This window comes from Castor canadensis, chromosome 10 (assembly GCF_047511655.1).
Source record: "Castor canadensis chromosome 10, mCasCan1.hap1v2, whole genome shotgun sequence".
Lineage (NCBI taxonomy): Eukaryota > Metazoa > Chordata > Mammalia > Rodentia > Castoridae > Castor > Castor canadensis.
The window spans coordinates 35,254,002-35,281,399 of NC_133395.1; the positions used below are offsets into that span (position 1 = coordinate 35,254,002).

The 27,398-nt window shown below is 36.6% G+C and overlaps 1 protein-coding gene across 9 annotated transcripts in view; it reads left to right on the plus strand.

Annotated features, from left to right (window-relative positions):
• The window catches only part of Klf12 (KLF transcription factor 12), a 580,787-nt gene that overhangs the window by 471,924 nt on the left and 81,465 nt on the right, over window positions 1-27,398 (plus strand). For all 9 annotated transcript variants that reach the window (XM_074043232.1, XM_074043233.1, XM_020179159.2 and 6 more), the window contains one exon: window positions 4,180-4,315. In XM_074043232.1, the coding sequence (XP_073899333.1) occupies window positions 4,180-4,315 (136 nt within the window). The remainder of the gene's footprint in view (window positions 1-4,179; window positions 4,316-27,398) is intronic.

Sequence of the window (27,398 nt, forward strand, 5' to 3'; positions counted from 1 at the left end):
CATCAACCTGACGGCCCCTGAGAATAAAAGACTCCTGTTTGAGTACAGGAGAAGAGAAGTAGCCTCTTCCAATGTCAAAACACCTGCAAATATACTGTGCATATTCTGAATTGAAAAGTAGGTAATGTAGAGTGTGGTGTGTCACTATTATTTTTTAGTATCCCACTTAAGCTTTAGTCACTAAAGGCAAGGTTGCACTTGGCAGGAGAGTAGATAAGAGTAGGGTAGACTGACTCTTGATTTCAGCAGTAATTTTTCTAGGAAATCTCTGGAATGATGTTAGGCAGTAAGGTTGTGTACTACTGCCTAAGAAATCACCCCCAAATTTAGTAGATCAATATAGCAACTGTTTTATTTGCTCACAGTTCTGTGGGTCAAAAGTTGGGGATGGTTTGCCAGGCAGTCTTCATGCTGGTTTCACCAAGGGCCCCACATATGGCTCTAGTCATCTGGTTACTGGAATGTAGCTCACTTACATGGCTGCCAGCAGAGTACCGTGTTTTTTGCAGGCCATCCCAGGCTTCTTCACATGGTGGCAGCTTCTAAAAACCAGCAAGACAGGGGAAAACCAATGCACAAGTGCTTTTAAAGCGTCTTCTTGGGTCACCTTTACTACTGGTCCAATGACCACATAAAGTTATAGAGTCAAGCCCAGTAATTGTGAAAAGTGGTTACAGGGAGAGTACTGTATTGGAGGGTCTTAGTAGTAACAATCTATCATAGATAGGCATTTGAAAATACGTAGGTCCAGTTAACTTCCCGGAATTTTGTCACATGGAATGAAAGTCATACAGTGTTACAGAACACCTCAACTCTAGGGAACTGGATTTCCCCAAAATGCCTGATACCTTTTTCATTTCAGAGAAATAAAATCTCAAAGGTAAATTCTTTCCAGGTGTTTATAGGGGAAATATATATGTGTGTATATATATATACACACACACTTATGAATATGTATGTATGTATGTTCTTGTTGCCCAGATAACTTATGTTGTCTCTAAATGAGTTCCCCAGAGAGTTAGTCCTTTCTAAATGGGCTTAGATATGCAAAGACTAATGGAGGTTAACTAGGGTAGATGTCCCTATTCCACTTTTATTAAAAATAGAGTGGAATTATGCAAGTATGTAGATAAGCAAATCATCTGACCTAATCAGCAATGCAAATTTTAAAAAGCCTTTCTAATTACTTCCTCAGCTTGGCTGAAGGTATGGTTAAAAAGAGTTTCCTAGCATGATAGTAGCAGATGTATTTCATAATATTTATTGAAAATATTGGAAGGAAATCTTCAATTATGATACTCCTAAAAAGTACATCAGAAAGGATATCTTATTTAACATATTGTATGCTTTCATTTATATATAAACATAACATAATTTAGACGATCGTGTAACAACTCTCACACAAGTCATTTGAAATGTTAGCATTGAACTTTCAGAGACAGATTGCTTCTTGGTTAACTGCCTGGATCTTCTTGCATTGTGTTACAAATGTTTGCGAACCCCAGTTGTCTTAGACAAAAAGAGACCATTGAAATATTCTCATTTCTGTGGCTATTGGCTGATTTGATACCTTCCTAAAGATGTCTTAATGCATGATGTTTCAACAATTGTAAATGTTGCATTGTTGACATTTACAAGTTTCTGTGACACCACACAATATGGAATTTGGAAGCCTGGATAGATTTGGTATTCATTTTTTGGCTGGCTTTGAATAGTTATGAACAGCTGTTAAATGAATCATTCTAGAACAAGATTGCCCAGAAAGAAACTATGAAATGCCTGTGTCTCCCCCAAGTCCAGGACTGGTTATTTGTCACCTTCTGTTTTAGAAGCTACTTGATGTCTTTCTAGTGTAGTCAGGCATTGCTTAACAGTGTTTCAGTTTCAGTAAAAAACAGACATGTACAATGGTGGTCCCCAATATTACACCTAGACCACCTTTGTAGCTGTCTTTGGTTCATGTAAGTATCCTCTATAATGTTTGCACAAGGAAGAAGTCAACTAACAACACATTTCCCAGAATCTGTGTTGTTAAGTGACCCAAGACTATGTTGTCCCTGTAATATGAGACAGACTGATGCAGCTTCTGTTGACCTGTTGTCAGAATAAGTCCTAAATGGTATGGTGCCTTTGGTGTCATTCAAATGGCTGGATGGTTACGCTCTGTGTTATCAGTTGGTGGTGGAAATGTTTGCTTTGCCCTGCACAGTTTCTTCAACATCCCTCTTCTGAAGCATCTTCTCTAGAGACTGGATAGAAAATAAACAGTCTTTTGGTCCCACAATGTGTGCTACAAAGTGAACACTCAAAAGTGCTTAGTGAATGTTATTTCATAATTCTAGCATTCGAGGAAGAATGCTGTGTTTGAGGAAGTTGTATGTGGAGTCACATGACAGTGAATTGTCTTATTTGAGGACAAGGCCAGAAAATATGGATGATCCAATGTGTGACTGAATTTCTTTATTAGTGACTTTGAAACTAAGACATAATTACACAACTGTATGTCATAAAGCATAATGTCTTGATACGTCCAAACTCTTTAATCTCTAGGTTAGTTTTTCAAACTAATTACTATTGATATTTTAGAGTGGTGAATCCTCTGTTGGAGGACTGGCTGTCTTGAGTACTATACAACATGTAGCAGTGTCCTTAACTTCTTGTCCACTAGATGACAGCAGTGTCCCCTACCTCTGCCAAGATTTTACAAACAGAAATGTCCCCAGCTACTGCCAAAATCTTTTGAGGGGTGAATTTCTACTTGGTTAGACTACTGCTAACCATATACAACAATTGAATTAATTCAACCAATGTTTACCACGTTCTTCCACTGTGCAAAATGCATTTTGTTTTATTTATATGTATTTACAGGCACAATGTGTGTCAAATGCAGTAGCACACGCTAGGTTCAACAGATACCAGTTCCTTGATCCCAACTGCAGTTGGAAATTCGTGGAAGCTCTCTAGGTAGAGTTTTTCCAGCCATATTAAAAATATTGTGTGCAATCACAAGCAATTTCCTGTTGTTAAAAAAAATGGAGAAATGTCAGCATTTCCATGTGGTTCTATGTAATACACCATAATAAAAAAAAAGTAAGACAAAAGAAAGGTATCTTTGTCCTGAGTATATCCAAATGTCATTGTAACCATGATTTGAAGTACATTTTGCTTTTCCTTTGCAAGTAGGGGTGGCTTTACATACAGTCACCTTTCAGCAATCTTGGGTGGATCTGGGTGGGTTGGAGTCATATATTTTTACAATGCAGCTGTGTAGCTGGTGTAGTTCTTTCAATTAAAAAAGGTGCTTATTTCATGCTGGAGGCAAGGGCTGATGGAAATTCTAGAGAGTGGTTGCTAATGCTGTTCATAGAGAACAGGAGGCAGAAATGAAATGTAACTTTAGGGAAATATGTGTTAACATATCACACATTGACAGTCAACCTCTCGTCGAAAGGTTCTGACAATCCAGGTCAACCAGGTCGGAACGTCAGTTTCTTTCTCTGGATGTTCACAGTTGGAGGAGAATCCTATCTGGAAATGCTTTTAAAAAATGCAGTGAGGATGGAAATGAATCCCACTTTCTAGCACATATAAACAGATCTCAGAATGGCTGCCACCTCTGCCATTTTTATGTGCTCAGATCTCTACTCACAAGTGATGAACTGTGAGACAACAGTTCACAGAAGTATAAAAAATATCTAAAACTTTACTTAAGTCATGCCAACCTTGTTTTTTTTAACTTATTATGAGAGCATTACACAAACATATCTCCTCTATTGCATGCTCTCTACTATCCAGGGAAAGTGCTAATGAATGGTGACCTGGCCAGACTTCTGGCAGCAGAAGCAAGTAGGAGAAGGCAGAGGATAGACCTCAGCTACATAATCAGTTTTTGTTCACCCAACAGCTGGTAATATTGTAGATTTTATAGTTTCTATTCTATAATCATACCTGAAACTCTTGGGAGCTGATGTAGGTTTTGTGAATCAAATGAACAAGGGAAAAAGCATCAGTAAGTCATCAGCACATAAAATACATAGTATTCACTAATTCCTGTAACGACTAGAGAATCCCGCTTGTGTAATATGCACAGAAGAGATATTCTGTGCTTGCTGTTGGTCCAGGACAAGGTTAACTTCTGCACACTAATTTTAATTCATTATATATGCCTTTTTTTCCCAGCACAAATGGACCCCCGAGGCCTATCTCCCAGACAAAGTAAAAGTGACAGTGACGATGATGACCTGCCAAATGTGACCTTAGATAGCGTTAATGAAACTGGATCTACGGCCCTTTCCATAGCCAGAGCAGTACAAGAGTAAGTATCACATTCTCAGGATGAAATAAGAATTGCCAAGGTGATCAATGGATAATGGGAGCTGGCATCTCCAGTTCCCCAGACGTGTCATTCTAGCTCTGAACTGGCACACAGGCTGCATCTTTCCATTCAGCCTGTGCTTTTCGAGAGCAGATTAGGCAAAGAATGGAGTGTCTTAAAAGACTTGTAAGTTTCTGTTCTGTTTAGGTACAAGACCTCTTTGCCTCTAACACCCCTTCATCTTTCTCAACTCTGAAAAACAATTGTTGTTTTTGAATGTCACTATCCAGTTATTATTGTCATCATTATTATTCATGTACAAAATCAGAGGAGATAAAATGTGGCAAATATCCACATCTTGTTTTGATAGGAAATTACAGGATAGCTTTTTGGAAAATTTAAGTTTGAAAGATAATATATTGGCCCCTTGAAAAATAGGAGTCATATGTAATTTTTAAAGGAGTTTTTTATCCTTTTACCCATACTACAGATTACATTTCTTCCCTTGTTTACTGAAAATAACTGCTTTTCTGTCATTGTCAGTACTTTGTCTAGAATTGAACCTGTGCTACTCCATGTATATTGTTTTTCTGTAGGATATTCTTTTCAACTTTCTTGAGATATAATTAACAAATAAAATTGTGTATATGAGTCTTTGCTCTCATTTCCTGCATAGGGAACAGGAAATGTTTCTCTTTCTTTTTCACTCCCCCCCCACACCCCCCTGGGCTATACCTTATCCTGTTATACTGAAATAAATCCTACTAAAACTTAAAAAAACCAAAAACCATGTATATATTTAAAGGGTACAATTTGCTGAATATGTGTGTGTATATATATATATATATATATATATATATATATATATATACACATTTATATATATATAAAAGATATATATATCATTTATGTATATTTATATCATATACACATTTATATATATATATAAATGATTACCACAATTAAGTTAATTAACACATCTACCACCTCATATAATTACCTTTTTTTTTTTGTCAGTTTTGGTGAGAATCCTTAGGATCAACTTCTTAGCAAATTTCAAGTACACAGTAGTGGTATTAACTGTAGTCACCACATGAGATCCCCAGAACTTACTCTTTTTATAACTGAAAGTTTGTACTCCTTGATTGACATCTCATTGCCCTTTCTCTTACCCCATCTCACAGCCTCTGGCATCCACCATTCTCAGGGCCCTTAAGCCACACCCCCAGTCCTTTTGCTTTTTCAGTTTGTTTTTAGATAGGGTCTTACCTGGTCTTGAACCATGATCCTCCTACCTCCTTCTTGTGAGAAGCTGGGACTATAGGTGTGCACCCCCACAGCCAGCCCAACTTTATATTTTTGGATTCCTCCTATGCATGATATTTATCTGCTTTGATCTGTGTGCACATTTCCAAGCCCCAGCCTGTTGTATGAAAGCGCACATGCCTGTCTGTGGTACTGTCATGAAAGTAGCATGTATATATTAGGAAGCGTCAGATTTGTTATTCGTGCCAGTGTTCTCCTTTAAAGGATTAGTAAAAAATATACTGAACTATCACCTGGGAAGTTCTAGGATGCCAGGACCCATCCGTAGTTAATAAACCATCATTTGAGTCTGAGTATGTGCGTGTATACACTGAGAAGTGCTAAAATTCTGTCTAGATAAAGCAAAGGGAACATTCTGCAGAGAACTCTTAAGTGTAGACTTACCTCAAAACTTACAATAATATAGGAAGAACGTTTTATTTTAAGACTGATGTATAATCCTTGTTTTTAAGTCTGCACATGCTTAGCTTTCAATGTATACATTCATGAATTTGTCTTTTGGCTCTTATTTTCTCCTTAGTTCCTTAATCCATATGACAGTTTCATTATCAATTTCTCTGTGTATCTCAATGCCTTCTGTTAATTCAGATGCTACAAAAATAACAACAAAAACCAACCCAAACATTCCAGTGTATTATGATCTATAAACTAATGTATTAAGGAATTAAAAAAATAAACATCAGTTTAGCACATAAATAATGAGAGGATTTGAAAAGATGCCTCTCCATCTCTACTGCACCTGTAGAACTCCCCTAAGGATGGCTGCAGGGAGAAATGTGTATCAAAGTTTTCTTTGTAATAGAGATAGCAAGTTTTAAAAACCCTGAGCAAAACTAACTCATGTTTTGCCTTTCCAATTAAAGACTAAAGAATCTAAAGCTTTCCCAGAGTCAGGGATGAGAAGGGGAAGATGATCTGAGGAATAGGATATTCAGGAAGATTGACCCAGGGAGGATGAAACTGCCTTGTCTGAGCCATCCCTTATGTTGGGGACTGCTGACAAGATGCTAAACCACAGGGTAAATCTCTCCAGCTGCAGCTCTTTGTCCTTTTCCCTTACACAAGTACAATCTTGCTTCATGAGTAGTTTGAGTAGTTTTTTTAATTTGGTGCCTTTTTTTATTGACATTACTACGTATTGCATAGATCTTAATATGCTTGTAATTTTTCTCTAAATGTCCAGTGCCATGCATTTTACTGATTTTTAAAATGAACTTTTATTAAATCTTAGGCTTAAAAAAAGGTTTCCTTTGATTTGATATATAGATGTTGTCAGCCAAAATGCATTTTGTCCACAGATATTCAAATGTGTCTGTCTTTAAATAAAAGAGAACATTGCTCAGCAGCTCATGCAGCCACCGGAGGCCACCTCGATTTATATAGATTTGGGTAATGAGGATACCAAACTGAATGCTTAAACCCATCATTTCAGCCATTTTCATTGATTTACTTTATTCCCGTTTATCATCCCAGTCCATGAGTTCAGATGCATTGAAAACAGCAACCACAAAGAGACCCATAAAAGGAGTTGAAGGCATGGCTCAAGTGGTAGAGCGCTTTCCTTTCAAGCACAAAGCCCTGAGTTCAAACCCCAGTTCTCCCCTGCTCCCCCAAAGGAGACCAATGAATGGGCCCTCTCCTTTTCTAATTTCAATTTTGTAAATACTGTCCATATCAGAAATCATGTACTCAATTTCTGACAAGGCCAACTTCACTCAACATTTGTTTTGTTTTGGTCTCAGTTCTTCCTCCAATGATAAAATAGGGTCATTACCCATAACAACTTGACAAACATAATTATGAAATAAGTGCTTAGAGAAAGAGGGGTAAAGGTACATGATTAGATCAAATTATTATAATTAACTCTAATCCTAGTCAGAATAATCATGTCTTTTAAAGAGGTAAAGTCTGTGTTGCCCAAAGACTCTAATTTCTGTGCCTTTTCTTTCTTTCTTTCAATTCCAGACATTCATAATCCTCCTTTTTTAGTACAAGCAGAATAATCAAGTCCCATTATACTAAAGTGTAAACGAATTCTGTCTTACCGGATTCAGCAGAAAGAATAAAGATCTAGATATAGTAATTTCAGAGGAGTAAAGTGGAGAAGGGGAGGGCTGCGGGTGAAGGAAGGAGGTGAGGAAGCTAGGTGTGCCTGGTCCCAGGACCAGTCCTGCCAGGACTGGTGAATACAAGTTGCTATCTAGTTCACTGTACTTCTGGCTGGCCTACCATCTGCAGTCTGGATGAATTCTCATAGGGGACCAAAAGCAAACTAAGTTAGCGGCGTTAGCAACTTTTGCTTTGACTAGCATCCATAATATCTGCACATGTTAGAATGATATTCCTGAGTGACTTATTGTTGGCTTTATTTAAGATAATTGCAATACTTCAGTGTCTTCATTCCCCCATTTTTATAATATGGGTGGTGCAAAGTGCCCTGCTTCATGAAGAAAAACAATTTGTGAATTTATGGAAGTGAATACATTTATTCTAGTCCTTTTTCACTAAATGTTCTTTGAAAGAACAGACATGGTAGCCAGTTCGATATCCCCCTCCATCCTTCAGATTTTCCCTGCAGTTAGTTCACACAGTACCATTCTTGACTTAGAACGTTGCATTCAGTGATCCAGGGAAGTCAGAAAACTTGGGTGGCTTTTGTGTTTTCTTATTCTAAATTTCTAGAATGGTCAACACCCCTTCTGGTTTTCTAAATCCCCTTGTGATGATTGTGTTAATGTCTTTTAAATTGCAGTAGAGAACAGGACTAGAGATGAGTAGGGAAAGGAAGCAAAAAATGTTACTGAGAGCATAACTCTTGGCAGATTATAGGATAACTCATATAGCTTTCACTTAGTTTACCTCTTGATGCTATTTTTATCCTGCAGATGAAGAAACAAAGGGCAAAAAAGGTTTATTCTATCCTTAGAAGTCCCACAGCAAGTAATTTGCAACGTTCATATTCAAATCCAAGTTTGTCTGGCTGCAAATCTGCAATTCTTCAAGAAGGGACATCTATATTACCATTTCTATGTTAGGGCTTTAAAGTCTCTGTACTGTAACCATCTTAAAATAGCCCTTTTTTATTTTTTTGAGCATAGAACTTGTGATATATTTTTAGACTATCTAATTTTCAAACTCATTGTTACTATATAATCTGGTTTAGGGAGAAAGAATTCTGTGAGATACATTCTCAGAAATACAAAAAAAAAGATTGAGCTTCTGTAAATCACATTATGTTGAAACATAAGGAAATAAAATGCAACATTTTAGAGTACACTTTAGATAAACTTTATTGTTACTACTGTTTTTAAAAAACCATTGCTGGGAAAGAAATGGGATTTCAGGTATGTGTTAGTGTAGCATATATGCTAATATTGCCAAGCCTTGAAAGTGAGCATTCGTTTTGGAATTGCTTTCTGCCCAGCCATAAATGGAAAAGCTGTATGAGGATTGAAAGGGTCCTGTCATCTTATTTTCTCTTTTTGACTGAAAGATTTTGAAATGTTGGGTTCTATCTCTTCTCTCCTGGTAAAACCAAATTGATTTGTGTTCTCAGAGAAGGCCAGAGGGCTATATCGTTTCAGATTCTCCTCTCAGAGGCTTCCAGACTTTGGGAAGATTAGAAGAAGCTGTGTTTTCATTTAATAAGCCTAATGCATTTGCAGTACTTTCAAACCCCACTTCAGGTCCTACAAGGAAATATCTTTTGACTGAAATCCTTAGAAGGGGAGACTAGCCCTCCAACAGTGACTGAACATCTTGCCTGGTGTCCTACTGCTGGGGGAAAAGAGGGGTGATAAATCAGTGAGGCAGTCACTCTTGCCAGGGGAGATAAGTGCTATGAGGTTCCTCTTTCTTTTGAAGAAGGTCAGAAAAAGCCCTGATTAACTATGAATGGTTTCAGATAAAATCTAAAGTACATGGTTAGCCATTAACAACCCAACAGTCTTCTAAGCCTGATGAAATTAAAGATAGTGATGACTTAATAACTCAGTCCCTGGATATTTAAGAACAAGATGGAGACCATATGCCCATCTACAGTCCCTTTCATCTGCTTTGATGGAACAGTGTTGGTCCATTTTTCAGTAAGAAAAGTATAATCAGGTTTGGCTGATCATTTAATACCCGAAATATTCCTGGAAATGCCAAATTAAGTTATATATTCATTCAGCAAGTGTTTCATTCATTCATTCAACCATGTGTTTCATGCTGGAGATTCAGAATGAGTGACTCATCTCCTGACCACAGGGAGCTCATGGTCCCAATGATAAATTGAAGTCCACTGGAATGATAGCATGAGGTGCTGCTATGAGAGAGCAGAGAGAATGCACCTATGTGTAGAAGAAGGAGTGTACTTATGTGTACACATCAGATTGAACAGAGAAGAGTATTGTCACATGGTGGAGAAGTGAAGGAAGAGAAGGAAGATGGAGCTTCTTGGATAGGTAGGTAGGAGCTTGATTGGAATGGCAGTGGGGAGCCGCCTATGGGTGTTAAGCAGAAATGGCATGATCAGCTTTTTGTTTAACGTGTATCAGTCTCAAGAAAGCTGGGTGTGGTTTTGCAGGTTAAGCAGTATCCATCCCAATGGGTGCATTTACCTCATCTTGAAGGTGAGCAGTACAACCTTGGTGTGCACAGGCCTTACAGTTGGACACAGAAGCTTGTGGACAAGCACTATACATGAACAATATCTATATTGGCTTTCCAATATGTTGAACTATTTAAGAGCACGTAACATGTGCCTTCTTTTTATCTCCAAAGCCAGCCCAGTGCCTGCTCAGGTCCTTTTTTGAAACATTAGGAAAACACTGAATAAAATGCATAATCCTGATCTCATGGTGCTTATTCTGTAGTGGAGAGGGTAGACAGAGACAGACAATAAGCATGCAAATACGTAATGTGTCTGAACAAGGTAAAGGTTACAGAGCTAAATAAAAAGAGGAGAGATGGAAGCTAGAGGCACAGTTACTGTTTCATGTAAGATATGCAGGGAAGAACCCTGGCAAGATGATGTTTAGGTAAAACCCCAAGAGGTGTGAGGACAAACCACAGGGATGTATCTAAAGGAAGCACATCCAAGAGGAAATAATAAGTGCAAAGAATCTGAGGCAGGAGCCTTCAGGAATGAATGTGTCAGTCTCACTGACGGCTTCAAGCATGAGTTATAATTCCTTAATTTTACAGAAGAAACTGAGCTCCGTGTATGCCAACTGACTATCCTAACATCTCTTGAGAGACTGTCAGAACTGAATCTCTTCATCCACATTTACTTTTCCCTCTGTGCTCTTAAACTTAACTTTTTCGAAGTAAATCCGCAAACAGTTGTTCAACCCCACCCTCCACCCAAATCACACAAAACATTATCTTTTTTTTATTTAACAATTTATTTGAACAAAGACTGACTCATGAATCAGATAGCACTCAGAACCAAAAGAGAGTCAGAGATCTTTTCTCTGCCATGCTGCAGTGAATATTTATAAAGAAAATACTGAAGCAGACAGAAATGCCTTGATTAGTTTTGGATGGGTCATGGTCTTGTCAGGTAGCTGCCTGTGATTGGTTGAAAATCAGCTACTTACAATTGGTTGAGACTTGGCTATCTGATACAAAATTAGGCAGCTAAGTTAGGGGTTTTTTTTCTTTTTCACTTACAAGTTAAATTAGATTGCAGATTATTACATAAAAATCTAAAATGCAGAGACATTCTTAGGTCAGTGGCCTTCTCTGTATTTAATTTAAAATACCCAAAGGATGAGCAACAGCAAAACATTTTCTTTCAAAACACTTACTTACTTTGTACTTCTTTTAGGCCTGGGTGCTTGAAATCTAGTTATGTATACATGTAGGAATTTCTTCAAAGAAGTATTTTTCTAAAACACACTCACATACACGCATGTGCAAGAAAAAATATCCATATTAGTATGAATGTTATAAATAATAATCATAATAACAATATATTCATATCAGTTTATTCTTTCAGACGAGATTGGGTGTATTCAGGGTAGTATAGCTGTAGACAGTTTATTCTTTCAAAGTGGTTTCATTAAGCATATCTTATTTTTTTCTTCAATACATAAAATTTCCATGGCCAAGTCAAAACTATCTAGTCCTGGAGACCTTTTTTATACAGTATTTATCTTCTATTAGCCATTAGGCATTTTTTTCCCCTAAAAATGGTGTGGCTTTATTCCCATCTGAAAGCTTTCCCTCAAAATTTTTGGACATGAATCTTTGTGATCATTAAAAGATATTGGGTACATTTGCATAGGTGATCTCTGTGATTGACAGTTTGTGCTCTATGCCAAATGCTAACAATCAGTTTGACCCCCTCCTCCATGGATTTCTTTTTTACCTTCTTAACCATTTGAAATATTGAGTTAACTGTTGATTTGTTTTTTGGAAGTGCCATGCCTCATTGTGTTGTGAGTTTATTAGTCCTTGGTAATCAATTTAAAAATAGAAATAAGACTTTGTAAAGACAAAGTTTTTGTTTTTATTTTATATTTTTAAGTAGTGGATTCTAAAGTTGTATCATGGGCAGAACTAATGACCCATCTTACATGGTTGTGGCTATTTATTTTTGCTACTTTCAAATCATGCTTATAGCTTATTTTAGTGCTAGTAATTTCTAAGAATTCATAATTTAAAATATGGTTGATACTTTATGAGATCATACAGTGTGCCATGAACTTATTCTGAATATTACTTTGTGGTTTCACCCATTTCTTCATGTGAGAGCTTCCTGTTGCTGTATTCTTGCCATATGTTCTTCCTGTAATCATGCTGCAAGTTTATTTGCACTGTCTCTATTTCTTAGCTATTAATTCCTAATAGGTGGAGCTAGTGAGTGTAGGTAGTCATTTCTCATACATTTTTGATATGTGTTGACATAAATACTCACTGATAATGTTGAAATATTAATAAGTCTCATTACAAGTTCCCAGAACTATTCATCACTATTTCATTTATAAATATAATCAGTGAAAGTACACATGATGGAAACCAAGCAGTCATATATTTGGAATTGACACAGCTCACCAAGATACAGTGTCTTCGGTTTCCAGTCAGATCCTCTCGACAGTCTTTCTCCTGACTATTCTCCGTGAGTTATAGCCATAGTACCATAATTTTTCCCTACTTTATATCATTTTCCAACCCACTTGAAGCTTATTGAATACATTTGCTTACATGCATCAAATGGAAGTAAAAAAATTGAAGGATATATCTTCATAGAGAGCCTGTTGCTCGCTGGAAAAATCTGGTGTAGATAGGCAAAGATCGGTTGGACACGAGTGAATCTTACCAGACTGGTGTTTTACTTGGTCCTCTCCATCCACTTTCCCAACTACATGCCAAGCGCTGTCAGCCAGCTGCAATCTAATGCGTCATGACTCTTCTAAGAATTAGCTCCCAAACCATGTACACTCAGTGTAAGAAAAATGCCTACAACTTTGAAGAATACTTCTGATTAATATAATGTAAAACTACTAGTGTCAGGGAAAGAAATCCAAAATTCATGTTATAAGCTAAAATAAAAATCTGCCGTAGTTTAGTTTTAAAACTCTCTGATGTGTTTTTAGTGTTATTTTATTCCTACTTATGAAAAAGCACATCTAATATAAAAACTGTTTTAATGTTTTGACATTAATTTCATTGTAATAAGGTATTCTTAAATAAAATGGTCATTTTATCATCCTGATTTTTAATGTGAGACTATGTCAGATATTTCTAGATAAAATTCTGGATCGTTCTTAATTTGAATAATGTCTCACAACTAAGGCCATTGTTGGTAGGATCAGAAATACATACCTCCCCTAAAAATAGGGGGCAATAGCAGACTGATGACTAAAGTGCCAATATATCTGTAAAGAAAGACCCTATTAACAATTCACATGAACTAATCTATTCATCTTTCTAATTTAGTTTCCTAAATTTTAGCAAACTGTAATGGTATTCTCTTAAAAATTTCAAGATGTTTCTGGTAGGTCTCCTAAATTCATTTCTCTGGACTCACATACTAGCTTTTAAAAAAATCAGTAATAACTGTACATTTATTGTGTCTTGATATCATAATATAAATCCTTATCTCCAGGTCTTAGACTTTCAGAAATGTTTTGTCTTGTGAAGTATAATGGAGCAGAATCATAAAATATAGTGCATGACAGGAAGCTCATTCTAGTGTGTAAGCACATCTGTGAAACATAGTCATGTTCAGTCCATAAACTTAAATTCACATTCATTAACCTTTCATAGCATATAAAATAGCAAAAAATACCATCTTCTTTGCCTTTCCTCCCTGATTTCTGAAATTATGTAGCTATGGAATATAATGATGACAAAACAACACAAACAAAATATAAAATTGAAACTGTTATCCAGGTAATCAAAAATAAAATCTTTGAGCTAGAATATCATGATCTTTAGACAGATAAGTGTTTTGGCCTTCCATTCTGCATCCTTTCTCTGCTTTATCATATATATATACTATTACAAGTGTGACAGAAAGGAAATGGATCCTTGTAGCTGAAGTATCTATTATCTAATATAAATATATTAAAGTAATTTTAAATTATACACTTAGAGAAACTTATAAAAAAAATGCTAGTAAGAATTGATTAGGAAAAACAAATGACTTTTTCAGTCAAGAAATTAAAATAGCTTCTTGTTGTCTTTTATTGGGTGGATTTCATTGTGGGGCTAAAATATTATTTTTTACTACAATTTTAAGAGCATACTATCCAAGTAAAGTCAGAAAACCTGCAATGGTTTTGTAATAGGAAGACTGTCCAACAAAATAAGAAATTATTCTGTTAAAAACCAAAACAGTTATGGAATTTAAAGCATGTAACTGCTTTATATATGAACACCACTCTAACTTTAAAAAAAAATACTTCTTTGGTAAGAGCTTTGGACTTGGCTCTTTACTCCTACACACACTTTCCCTACCTCCTTCTCTCTCCCACTGGTACCAACCCCTCCCGGCCTCCCCAGGCAGGACCTGTTCCACTCCCCTGCTCTCCAATCCAAATACATCTTTAAAACCCATGGGTTTACTAGCATTTAAAAGAGATTACATAGTTAAGAATCATTTACAGGGCTAAGTAACAGTGGTCACATGCCAAAGAAAATCAGGAAGAGTAAGTCAGAAGTTATTGAAGTCACTTAGACATAAGAACCCTGGGTCTGAGCGCCAGTGTTGGCCTTTGAATAATTACCAGTAACCGTCATCCTAAGTATTGCGTCAAAATGTGATGTTTTATAACTATTGACTTGGTTATATATTTCACAGTGTTCTTAATATACCATGGATGAATTATCTCATTTTACAGACTCAGGAAAGTGAAGCAATATACCTGGTGTATAACTAAGTATGGATGTTGAGTGAAAAATGAAATATTCTGTCTACTACATGATTAGTGGTATAAAGGAAAAATGGATAGTGTTGATGGTAACTACTGAAAAAGCTAAGCTGAGGGAAGAGGAACAGCCACACCGCTAAACTGCGTGATTTTCAGTTGTCTCTCCATCCCCCAGTATCCACAGTGAACACATCTGCGGAGTAACCAGTAGGCCAAAACTACTTAAGACAAAATTATGTCTGTACTGAACATGCACAGACTTTTTTCTTGAGGTAACTTCCCAAATGATACAGTATAATAGCTATTCATATAGCACTTACCTTGTTTTAGTATTATAGCTAATCTAGAGATGATTTAAAGTATTTGGGGGGATGTGTGTATCTTCCATGCAGATGCTACAGCATTTTGTATAATGGACTTAAGCAGTCAAAGACTTTTGTATCCATTGGGAAGTTCTAGAACCCATTCCTCAGAAATACCAAAGGGTGACTGCGGTAGAGAGGGGTACTGAAGGAGTTTGATGTAGTAATGAAACATCCAGCTGGAGCTCTCTTGATGATGTTTGGAGATCCAGAATTGGAATTGACCAGGAAGGACCAGAAATGCGGTCAGTGGTGTAAAGAACAATTATTGAGAGGTTTTTAGGGGTTTATTTATATACAATAAAGCACTACTTTTAAGGGTACATTTCAAAGATTTTTAACAATTCTTTGCCCTTATATACAGACCATTGCTACTACCCAGAAACTTGGCTCATGCCCTTTGTAGTAAATTCTCTTCCCAACCTCCACACAGACACTTTCTGTTGTGTGCCACCATTGACTAGTTCTGCCTCTCCATTTATGGAATACCATGCAATATATCCATTTGTCTCAAGCTTCTTTCATTGGACACATGTTTCTGAGACTTCTTGCTTGCTGTACTTTGCTAAGTAGAATTCCGCTGTGAAGATGTAACATACTTTGCTTATGCATTCACTTCTTTTTTTTTTAAGTTTCTTTGCAGTGCTGGGGATTGAACCCAGGGCAAGCACTGTACCACTGAGCTACATCCCAAGCTCTATCTGTTTATTTCTCGATGAACATTGGATTGTATTCCGTTTGGGACTTTTATAGAAAGGTTGTATGAACATTTGTGTGCACCTGTTCTGCAGATAATATGCTTTCATTTTTCTCAGATAAATGCCAAGGAGAATAATTGCTGGATCTAAGACAGATTTGTGTTTATCTTTAGGAAATAACAAAGACTTTTCCAAACTCATTATATCCTTTTACATTTCCACCAGCAGTACACAGGTGCTTCATTTGCTTCACATTCTCAACCACCTTTGGTATTGGTAGTCTTTATTTAAGGCATTCAAAGTGATTGTTTCATCTTTAAAGTAGGATTTGTTCAATTCAAAACAACAGGAGCCAAGTTTGAAGGAAGCTCTGCAGTGAAAAGACAGATAAAAGTAGAAAATTTACTCAAGGGGACAGACATACCTTAGAGAAGCACCAAAAAATCCATGCTATTCCTCCGAGGTTCCGAGGAGAATAAAAAATGAGAAGTCTGTTCAATACAGAAAAAAATGACCTGGAGATGGCACTAGATCTAGTTTTGAAGAGGACATTTAAGCCAGGATGCAGCAGGCTAACAGAAGGAATTGTGACTGGTAATTGAGTAGGAACCTAAGATTTTGAGAAAGCAAATGTAGAAATCTGGCTGTGAAAGAGATGAGAAAAGTAAAAATGACAACTGGAGTAGTGATGGTTATGTATGTAGATTAGAGATAGACACACATTGGGGACAGAGTTTGAGACTGTTTTTCACATAACTGTGTTTGAAAAAGCACTGTAATTATGGCATGGTTTTGTCTCTGTATATAGAATAAACTTGCTTATCTGATAATTTTCTGGATAAATTATGATAGAAGCAATTACAAAGTTTTATCCATTCAAAATGTCAGATATTATATCCTATAAAAGGTTTATTATTTGCCAAAGCCACTTTTACCTCTTCCTCTCTGTTTAACTTTCATCTTAGGTACAATATCTTTGTCTTCTTATCCACATGAACTTCCACATGAACTTTGAAATTTTCCTTCCTTCTTTTGATCTTTTAACTTCAAACATGAACAAATATTTGTCCACTATAAAATGAAAGTGTAGGTTGAGTGTTGGTTCATTCAAATGAGAAAATAAGGAGACTTTCTCTATCATGGCCCTTTCATTTGCCTTCACCATAATACTTTATAGCTCTCTACCTTCCCATCTCTTATTATTTGGAGACATGAGCTCTGAAGTGCTTTCTAGAGTTCTGTGCTTGTAAAGCACCTAGGCACTACATACCTGGAATTTATATTGCATGTAATAAAGATTGTAAAACCACAAATTGTAGGTGAACATGACTGATTGATCCAGCAAGTCCTTCCATGTCACTGTGAGTGAATGCCTGGCTCTACTTATAGCATGACCAGCACCAGAAAGGAACTATTTCATCATCACACTTCATTCATGCAGCACTTACTGTACACTGGCCATATGTAAGACACCATGATGGGTTTGTAGAGGAGACAAGTAGGGAATAACATCTTTAAAATGCCAAAAATGGTTTCATATTTTGCCCACTATGAAATCTAGGGTATTTACAGCCAAAAGAACATTTCCAGTAAATTAAAAGTTTTCCTATGCATTTTAGTGATTTCTGCTACCTTCCCTAGAGCAAACACACTTATTGAATACCCAGAGTATACCAAAAAATCACCAGGTAGGAAGGTCAATATTTGTCATTTAGCACAATTTGATTCTCATTTATACATTTGTTCTTTTTTTAAATTTTTATTTTATTCATATGTGCATACAATGTTTGGGTCATTTCTCCCCCCTTCCCCCACCCCCCTCTCCCCCCACCCCCTCACTACTCGGCAGAAACTGTTTTGCCCTTATCTCTAATTTTGTTGAAGAGAGAGTATAAGCAGTAATAGGAAGGACCAAGGGTTTTTGCTAGTTGAGATAAAGATAGCTGTACAGGGAGTTGACTCGCATTGATTTCCTGTGTATGTGTGTTACTTTCTAAGTTAATTCCTCTTGAACTAATCTTTTCTGTAGTTCCTGTTCCCCTTCTCCTATTGGCCTGAGTTGCTTTAAAGTATCTGCTTTAGTTTCTCTGCATTGAGGACAACAAATGCTAGCTAGTTTTTTAGGTGTCTTACCTATCCTCACCCCTCCCTTGTGTGCTCTCGCTTTTATCATGTGCTCATAGTCCAGTCCCCTTGTTGTGTTTGCCCTTGATCTAATGTCCGTATATGAGGGAGAACATATGATTTTTGGTCTTTTGGGCCAGGCTAACCTCACTCAGTTCACTCAGAATGATGTTCTCCAATTCCATCCATTTACTAGCAAATATACATTTGTTCTTTAATAGTCAGTCCTTCATTGAAATCATCAAGTTAGAGTTTGGAATTTAGAGTTTCCACAATAAAACTGTGAAATAATCTAACAATGGTATGGTAGAGTGACAAACAATATTCAGTACAATGGTAATAATGATTTATAAGCAATGCAGTAAAAGTATCAAGAAATGTACATGTGAGCAATACTGCTCATAAAACAGTAGTTGTTCAGAAAGGGAGTCCAGGTTCAAGAAAATCATTTACAGGCCCAAGGTTGCTATCGTTATTACAGGCTAACAAAGGATTTTGTTACAAGCATTCAGAATGAGAAGGCAAGAGTATGGTGTCAGAAAAGTGATTATAATGATGCTTTTTAAAGCAGTACATAGGTTTTATGGATGTGTTTGGGTTCATTTTAATAAAATTTAATTATTTGTAAAATTGTACTTACAGAAGTGAGCTACCAACACTTAACAACTTGGAGCCAGTAAGTGTTTTCATTTGTACCTCAAGATTGTCTTATCTGGGAACAGATCACAAAAGATCTCCTCTTCTTCCTATAAATGAGATTCCCAAGGGGGCAAACATAGGAATTTAGCCCAGCACCTGTAAAGGAGTAAAACCTCAACAAATGTTAGCTGTTGCTGCTTTCTGCTATCATGCTTTTTATTATATACCATCGGTTAGAAAGGCTGTCACTTTGTACTAGTTATGTTCAAATTCATGTGTGCAGATGTCCACTCACATAAAATTGCTCAGCTGAGTACATTCCTAGAGCACTATGTGCCAGACTCGATTAAACCTCAGACAGAGTGAGGCCCACATGTTCACAGGGGCCTGCGGCAAACGCCTGGCCGTCACTTGGAGAACCACAAGTTCATGTTTTGCTTGTGCAGCCATGATCATGTACAGTAAATCATTGTGTTCTAATTGTCTAATGTGTACGATAATGATTAACAAGATACAATTTTGTTAGAAAGTATTTTTTATTCACTTGGAAACCAAAATTTCTATTACTGTTTTTTAAGTTTCTACATCATCATATTATATTGAAAGACATCACTATTGCTCAGTGTACAGACCTTAAGTATACTTCTCAAGCAGTGTTCACATGTTTTACACTCAAGTTATTTTGAGCACTTATAAACTTTCCTTTAGCCCTTCCAACCAGTGATAATGGAGATTATTTTAGCACCTCTCCAGCTGGTGATAATCTGGATTATTCTACGGGAAGAGGCTTCCGAAAGTGCGGCACTGTTCCCACCAAACCGTGAATTTCAGTAGACCCGGAGTCTTTTATAATTTTACCATCTAAGTCACATAAACACAAAGTAAATTGGATGTTCCCATTAATGTTACAAAAATGTTAGATACTCATATTTATTAACATAAATATTATTATTAATATCTTATGAACATATCATTGCTCTTTTTATATTCACTTTGTAATTACTAAAGACTTTCATAAAATAAATTTATTATAACTAAATACAGCTCTTATTTTTTTGTATTTTGGGATTCTGTATATATGTTACACAAAACCTCATAGAACTAGCAGCTTTCCTCCAGAATGTGGGTATCTGTAAAATGTGTAAAAGTGGGAAATAATGTCTGTGAGCCTGGGGAAACACTTGAAAATGGCTCATGTGGGTCGGTGGGTTGCCATGTTTAGTGCATTCTGAGTGCTGGGATTATAGGCAGCACCACCACAGGCTGCTGAGAGTCTTTTCTGAGAATGCTCTGGCATGATGCCGATGAACTAGATTCTCTTTTGATGCTTGTGTTGTTTGGTCCACAATGCTCATAATTCCAGCCATTTTGGTCTGACTACTGGATAGAATTTTATATTCCTTTACCTCTTCCCTTTATCATTTCAACAGAATTGCAGGATGATTTATATAAATATATCTAGTATAAGTTAATTGAAAAAAAAAAACAACCAAGCAAAAAAGTTAAGGCCTAGAAAAAAAAAATGCATGAACTGCACAGAAATGTTAACACCTAAGCAGATAGAGCAAAAGGTTCTGTATACTAACTAGAGGCAGTTACCTAAAATATACATCTAAGGTTTTTCTCTGGATTAATACCTACAAAATATTACAGTAAAAAGACAGTAAATCTTTTTGAGTTGATAGTTTGAGATGACAGTCAATGTGGCAGGGAAAAAAATGACAATTCAGATGAAATATGACAGCTGAAATTCTACAGTATCTCTTAATTTTTATTAAAAACACTATAATTTCAAATATATCCTGGGATAACAGTGTAATAGTAAATTGTAGCTTTCATTGCATGTGAATATACACTTGCATTAACGAAATCAAGTAAAAGTTTTTATTCTCTGGTTTCATCAAATGTGTGAATTACACCCACGTACTACTTTAATTTCTATCATTTTAATTTTCAAATTGCTTAACAAAAGAAGAGTAGAAATAAGTATTTTAGGGATCATGGAAAGAATGAAAACAAATTTCTTTAAAATTTATTTCTGGCAGGTAGAAGGGGAAAGGAAAAGAGGAAGTAAAAAGGGGATAAGAAAGAGGGAAGGGTTGAACATGATCAAATTATATATTATACCTATGTATGGGAATAATGTAATGAAACCCTTTTGTACAATTAATATGTGCTAATTAAATTTTATTCCTGGTAAATTTGAAATGCAGAACTTATTTTCCAAGGGACAGGTTTCTCCTTTTCATCAAAACATTAAGATCAGAATAGAAAATTTTCTACCGATGGCAATGTTATTTTCATGACTTGGAAGAGACACAGTGTGAGTTAGTGGAGGCCCAGAGCTGGGAGTCTTTCCTTTTCAATCTGACCATCTTGGGGCTGGGTTGGCTCTGGCTCCATTGTGTGAATTCACATAGGCCCGGCTTCTGTATCTGCACCATGGATCCAAAGACACCTGCTCATTGTGAGGAGGGCAGCCTCAGCACTAGCTGGAGAGTTCTTAGTTACTTAGGAAAATTGATCCCAGGTGCACCGTATCAGTTATGAAAATGCTCTAAGCATGCTTTCTTTGACACAGGCACCATGCCCAGCTCTACACGCAGCAGAGACGATGTGATATAAAATTATATGCATCTCTGTAACTTGGTTTTGAGTACTATCCAAAAGAAAATTGGCATTTATTGTTGCAAAATAATGGCAGCATGGGTCACTTTACAAAATACTTGATAATGAGAAGAAATAATGTACATTCTAGTAGCAAACATTACAACCACCAACACAAAGTACAAAATAAAGTTGTAACAAATATATTGACAGAGAAGACTTATGTAGGTTATGACCTACATTTTAAAATGTTAAATTGTAAAAGGAATTGTAAATTTTAATGTTTGGTCTAGTGTTTTAATGAAAAGGACTATATATAATTAAAGCCGTAAGACATTAATTTAAAAGTAAATTAAGGATTACCTGGAAAAGTCAGAGACAAAGACATTTAAAAACCCATTTTTGTAAGCTACTGTGTATTGCTGGATTGCTTTTAGTTTGTGATACAAAATGTGAAAGCTAGGTATTTGTGTTAGCTTTCCATAACTACAACAGATACCTGAGATAATTGAGTTGTAAAGAGAAAAAGATTTACTTTGGTTCATAGCTGTATCAGTTTAGTCTATGACTGATAGATCCCTTTGGTTTAGGCATAGAGCAGCACATCTTGGTAAAAGTGTGGTAGAGCAAAACCTCTCACCTCGTGTCAGGGAAGCTACAGAGAAAAAGAGGAGGGGTTGGGAATCCTCTGTCCTGTGGGAGGCCATGCCAACAATGGCCTGAAGACCTCCTACTGGGCCTTAACTTCTTAAAATGTCCACCACTGCCCAATAGTGCCATGCTGGGGACAAAGCCTTTATTACATGCAACTTTGGGGGCCCCATGTTCCTAAGTATAGTAGTACTGTTATGTAAACAGTGAATAGGAAGGAAGGTAACATATGTTGTGCAGTGCTGTGGGCCAGGTATACAACATTCTGCATTTCTTTTGACTCCTACAACAGCGTTAAATAAGTAATGGTATCCCCACTTCAGAGATAAGGAACCTAAAGACAAATAAGTCTGGCAATTTGCACAAAACCAGAGATAGAGTGTTTTGGAGCAAGGGTCCAAACCAAGCCTTGTCTGATTCTGAAACCTGTCTGCTATACTCTAGAAGAACATGAAAGCTCATAGTTCCTGGATGCTGTCTTCCTCCATGACCCAGCATAGGTGGTGAAGGCTCTTATCCTCAGTAGGTTAGGGCTGAGGTTGGCATGGGGCCCCAGGAACTCCAGAATTGCTTTCTAATTCTGCATTCTCTCAGGATGCTGGGGGTGGGGGGCCGGGGACATGCTTACCACCGGTGCTCTCTTCTGTTTGACAGCCATATTGTGATACCCAAAAATTCTCTCAAGTCCTCAGGGTCATTTCCAGAATATAAATGTAGTAATTATTGCCTCTGTTCCTGCTGCAGGACTGCTATAAGGAGCATAGAGTCTGTGAGAAGGTGTGATATGACTCTGAGATACCTCACACACGTGGAGTGTCACCATAGTCCAGCCCCTCAAGACCAATGATTGAAACTATTTATAGGAGCTGGGGATGTTGATCAGTGGTAAAGGGCTTGTCTAGCATGCAGGTTCCTGTCCTCACCACAGCCACGGGGGTGTGGGGGGGGAATAAACTATTTGTGAAAAACAAAGATATGCAAACCTTCCATTTATAGAATGTGGTTTGTGAAACTGTAGTATTAAATCATTATAAAAAATGAAGTCTTAGTAGTTTTAGTTTTATTAATGACTCAGACTCTTAAAACTCAAAGAAAATGCTTTCACAAATAGCAACAAACTATTCTAAAATGTACACGAAGTATGACTTTTTCTTTAGAGTGAATTCAGCAGAGTTTGTTGAGACTTATATCCATGATGTTCACTGGACAGACATGAAACCTGAGCAGTTTTCACTAGAGTTTATTTGTGTCATAATTAGAATGTATAGGTGCGAGTTTCATACTATATAAAAACAAAAATTTAGTGACAATGGTTCCCATTATCTATTTGATGATTCAGTTTTGAATTGAAATATTCTAAAACATGCAAAATGAGATAAGAGCAATTTAATGGGAGAAACATTCTTTTAAAAAATTACAAAGCTGGCATTTGATTAAAGAGCACAAAGGTGGAGTCTGTGTGTCATGTGTTCAGTGCAGACCGGTCCCTTACAGAACTGTCTAGCAGTCACTGTGTACCACCCAGTGTTATCAAACTTAGTGGTCCTAAAACACATCTGTCTACACATGCATTTGAAATGTTAGTGGATTTATTGTTTTTAATAGGCCCTCATTTTGTCACTCCATAATTTCCTGAATGACAAAAAGAAAGGAACAAAAAGACCCTCCAAAAGGAATGACTCATTCGAGTTGAGATGAGCTAGTCTCAGCACTTCAGACTCCCTGTTGTAACTTCTAGTTAGTTGCTTTGAAACCCAAGATTTGAGAGAGTTTAGTTATGATTGAGTCCCCAAAAGAAGTACAATTGTCTGTACTGACCAGATTTTCTATTGTGGCAATTACCAGGGAAAAAAAGTATTATAAAAGACAATAGAAAACAACCAACTACAATTTTGCCTATTAAAATTAAGTTAAATAGGAAAAGACTCAGAGTTTCATACTGAGCAAGAAAGTATAGGAAAACCATGAGAGATTTATTCAGTTTTTTTATTAAATAAAATACATATGGACTAGTATGAGGACTAGCATGTCAATTTCCATCCTCCTTTCCATTGAAATCACTTCCTTGGGTCTTACTCATTCTGTTCTGTCTTTTTCCTGATTTCCTTTTGATTTAAAACTGCTTGGTATTTTGATATTTCTACCTCCTGGGTACTAGAAATTTTAAAGTTGGCAAATTGATGGCTCTTGTAAGTTAAAAAAAAAAAAATGCTCTCTGAATTTTTTTTGAAAGTAAACAATGACCCATTTCATTGAGTTGTCTCCCAGTCAAATTTGTATCTTTGAGAACAAAAGTGCCCACTGCATGTGCTCTGGAATCTAAATACTTGTGTTTAGATCCCGGAGGTACCATGCACCAGCACAATGATTTTGGCAAGTTACCTGATTTCTCCAAGTTGCAATTTTTTCATATTTAAAGTATGTAAAGAATCTAAATTGCACAATGGTTCAGTAGATTAAATGAAACAACATTTGGCAAATAGTTAAGTGTTCAAGAAATGTTCACTTGAAAAATTAGTCTATCAAATAATCAATAGTTGGATAAATTATCTTTTGAACACCAACTTTGCAAAGGGACTGTATTTTACCCTGGTGAGGATACCACTGGAGTATCCATATTCAATTTGGGTATAAATCTTGCTTCTCTCCCTACTTGAGTGAATAAGCTGCATAACTTCTTGAAACTTGTTTCATCATTTGTAAAATGGAATGTTTTCAATGTCATATGGTTATTTGGGGAATAAAGTAGAAAGAGTACCTGGTATAGTGCCCAGAAAAAAGTTAGGTACTCATTAAGTTAGTTGTATAGTTGTTGTTAATATTGACATTTAGATTCTTAAGGAATGAAAATTATAGATACAGCATATGAACATATATGTATGTGTATATATGTGTATATATAAAGAAATTTTCAAGAACACAAAGCCACAAACGAAAATATGTACTCTGACCATACAATATACCCTATCTGTTTACAGGAGGTAAGTGGGAAAAGAAATGAGTCCATCTAGGGGCATCCCAGGATGATTTTATGGCAGAAGGAGAATTCTTTCTGTACTTGGAGAGAGAGATAGGATTTGTCTGTCAGAGACAGAAAGAAAGGCATTTGCCATGAGTGAAATAAGCTGAAGTGCAATAGCAGAAAAATACAAGCCTACTTGGAAAAGGCTCTTTAGAGAGACAGAGTGAAGCAACATTGGTGAGTTAGGGCCAAACATGAAGGTCTTTTTTTTTTTTAAGTGCTGGCCAGCTCACTGGGGGTCTTTAATGTCATATTGCCGAGTTAAATAAGACAAGTAATTTATGCAGGTGTTTTAGGATTTCTTAATTGCTTATCTCAGAATCTGCTTTTAACAATTTATGATGAAAGTAAGTTATTAAATATTATTTTGCTAACAGAGCAGCCAGAGTGCATTTCTAACAAAGCAGCTGTCCACTAGTTAAACCTCTAAATGCAACTGGATGCTGGAATCTCCTCCCAGCTGCCCCAGAAGGGCATGGTCTCTGCTGTCACATTTACTGAAAGACCTACCTCTTTAGACAGGGCTCCCTCCCATGCTGCTCACAATTCCCATGCATTAGCTTAGTGGACGCTCACTTACACACAGAATGTTAGTTGTGAAGGCCTCTGGAAAATGTGGGTTTTAGTTTCCCATGCCCTTAGGATGCCAGAAAACAAGGGAATGGGAAAGGAATGGATGTTAAGTGAGCCAGCTTCCAGTCTCTGCCCTGATGGCTTATCACTTAGTAATGTGTCAGATGCACTGGTTATACAACATCCAGCAAATCAGGTAGCAGCTTCTTTGTTTAGAGGGGTTACAGTAGCAGGAGAAAATAAAGAAGAACTGAAACATTTCCAAGAGTGAGTCACCAAGTGATAAGGATTCCAAGGGGCAAGAGATAAGTTAACAATGAAGTTAACAATAGTTTCATGGCTTTGAAGTCTAGCAACTTGAACAATACTCATTTACTATGAGAGTATTTACTCTCATACTATGAGAGTATTTACTCATTTACTATGGGAATATTGGAAATAGATGGAAAATAAATTTGATTTTAGATATGCTAAGTTTGGGTTAATAGCAGGATATCTAAATGGATATAAATGGTAAGGATTGGAAACTCAAAAGTAGTTAGAATTTGGGCAGGATTTGAACCAAAAATGTAACATTGATAAATACCAGTAGAATGTACTTCCATAGAGACTAAGGAGAGAGAAGGTAAATGGGGAGTTAAAGAGAGAGACTAGAAGTATCTCAGAAATACTGGAGAGGGATGAAGGCAGGAGGCAGCAAAGAGACATGGATCCCAAGAGAAGCACTGTTTTCAGCTCTGTGTACAGAGAGTGGGAAATCAGCAAATCAGTTACTGAGGTAAGTTTATGCTGAATTACAATGAATATTAAAGTAGCCAGATCATGAGGAAAGAGAGAGAGAGACAGACAGAAAGAGGCCTCAGAATTAGTCAGGTGTAGACCACCCCTTACAGAAGTTCAGAGGTTACAGAGATTGTTGTAGGACTTTTTTTTTCCTTCTTTTTACTTTCAAAAGAAATGTACTCTGTATATCACTGAAGGCCAGGGAAAGAAACCTAATAAGCAGAAGTGATTTAAATCAGGCATTTCTTGTCAGAAATAAAAATGTCAATGTCATTTTTGAAAAGCTACTGTTGGAATTCTAAATAAATTCAGCAGTGTCCCATGGGTTTGTTATGTTGAAGGTGGTTTGGAATTAGCAAACATATACATGAAATTTAACATGGCAGAAAATGATAAGATGTGTCTTTGTTAATCCTATGTCTAGTTTACATTAAAGTTCACAAAAATATTAAGATACTATAAAATACAGTGGGAAGGCCTACTTTGACATTGTACACATATATTTCCAAATTGCCTAGTAGTGGGTTAATTCATGGTAAAGGTAGGGCATACACAAACCATCGTGAAACTACATTGGCATCCTGTAGTAACTCACCTTAACAAAGTAGAAATACTGTATTTTTAAGCCATTCAATCCTCAGGCTGACACCTAAAATATCCACAATCTAATCTTTCCTTGATGTTTGCAAACAGGGGATCAGGCCTGTGCACAGCATGGTATGCATATGTGAGAGGAAGGACTGGTCCAGTTCTCTGCTCGTCAGCACTGATCTGCATGCAGAATGCAGTACATCAGTCTGACTGATTGTCCAATTTTGCCCTGTCCAATTTGATGATGCTTCTGTAAATATAAGTCATGATTAAGATACACACTGGCAAATTAAAGCTTCCGACAAAAGTTCAGTGAACTTTCTCACTCCCATGTCACTACCTCAC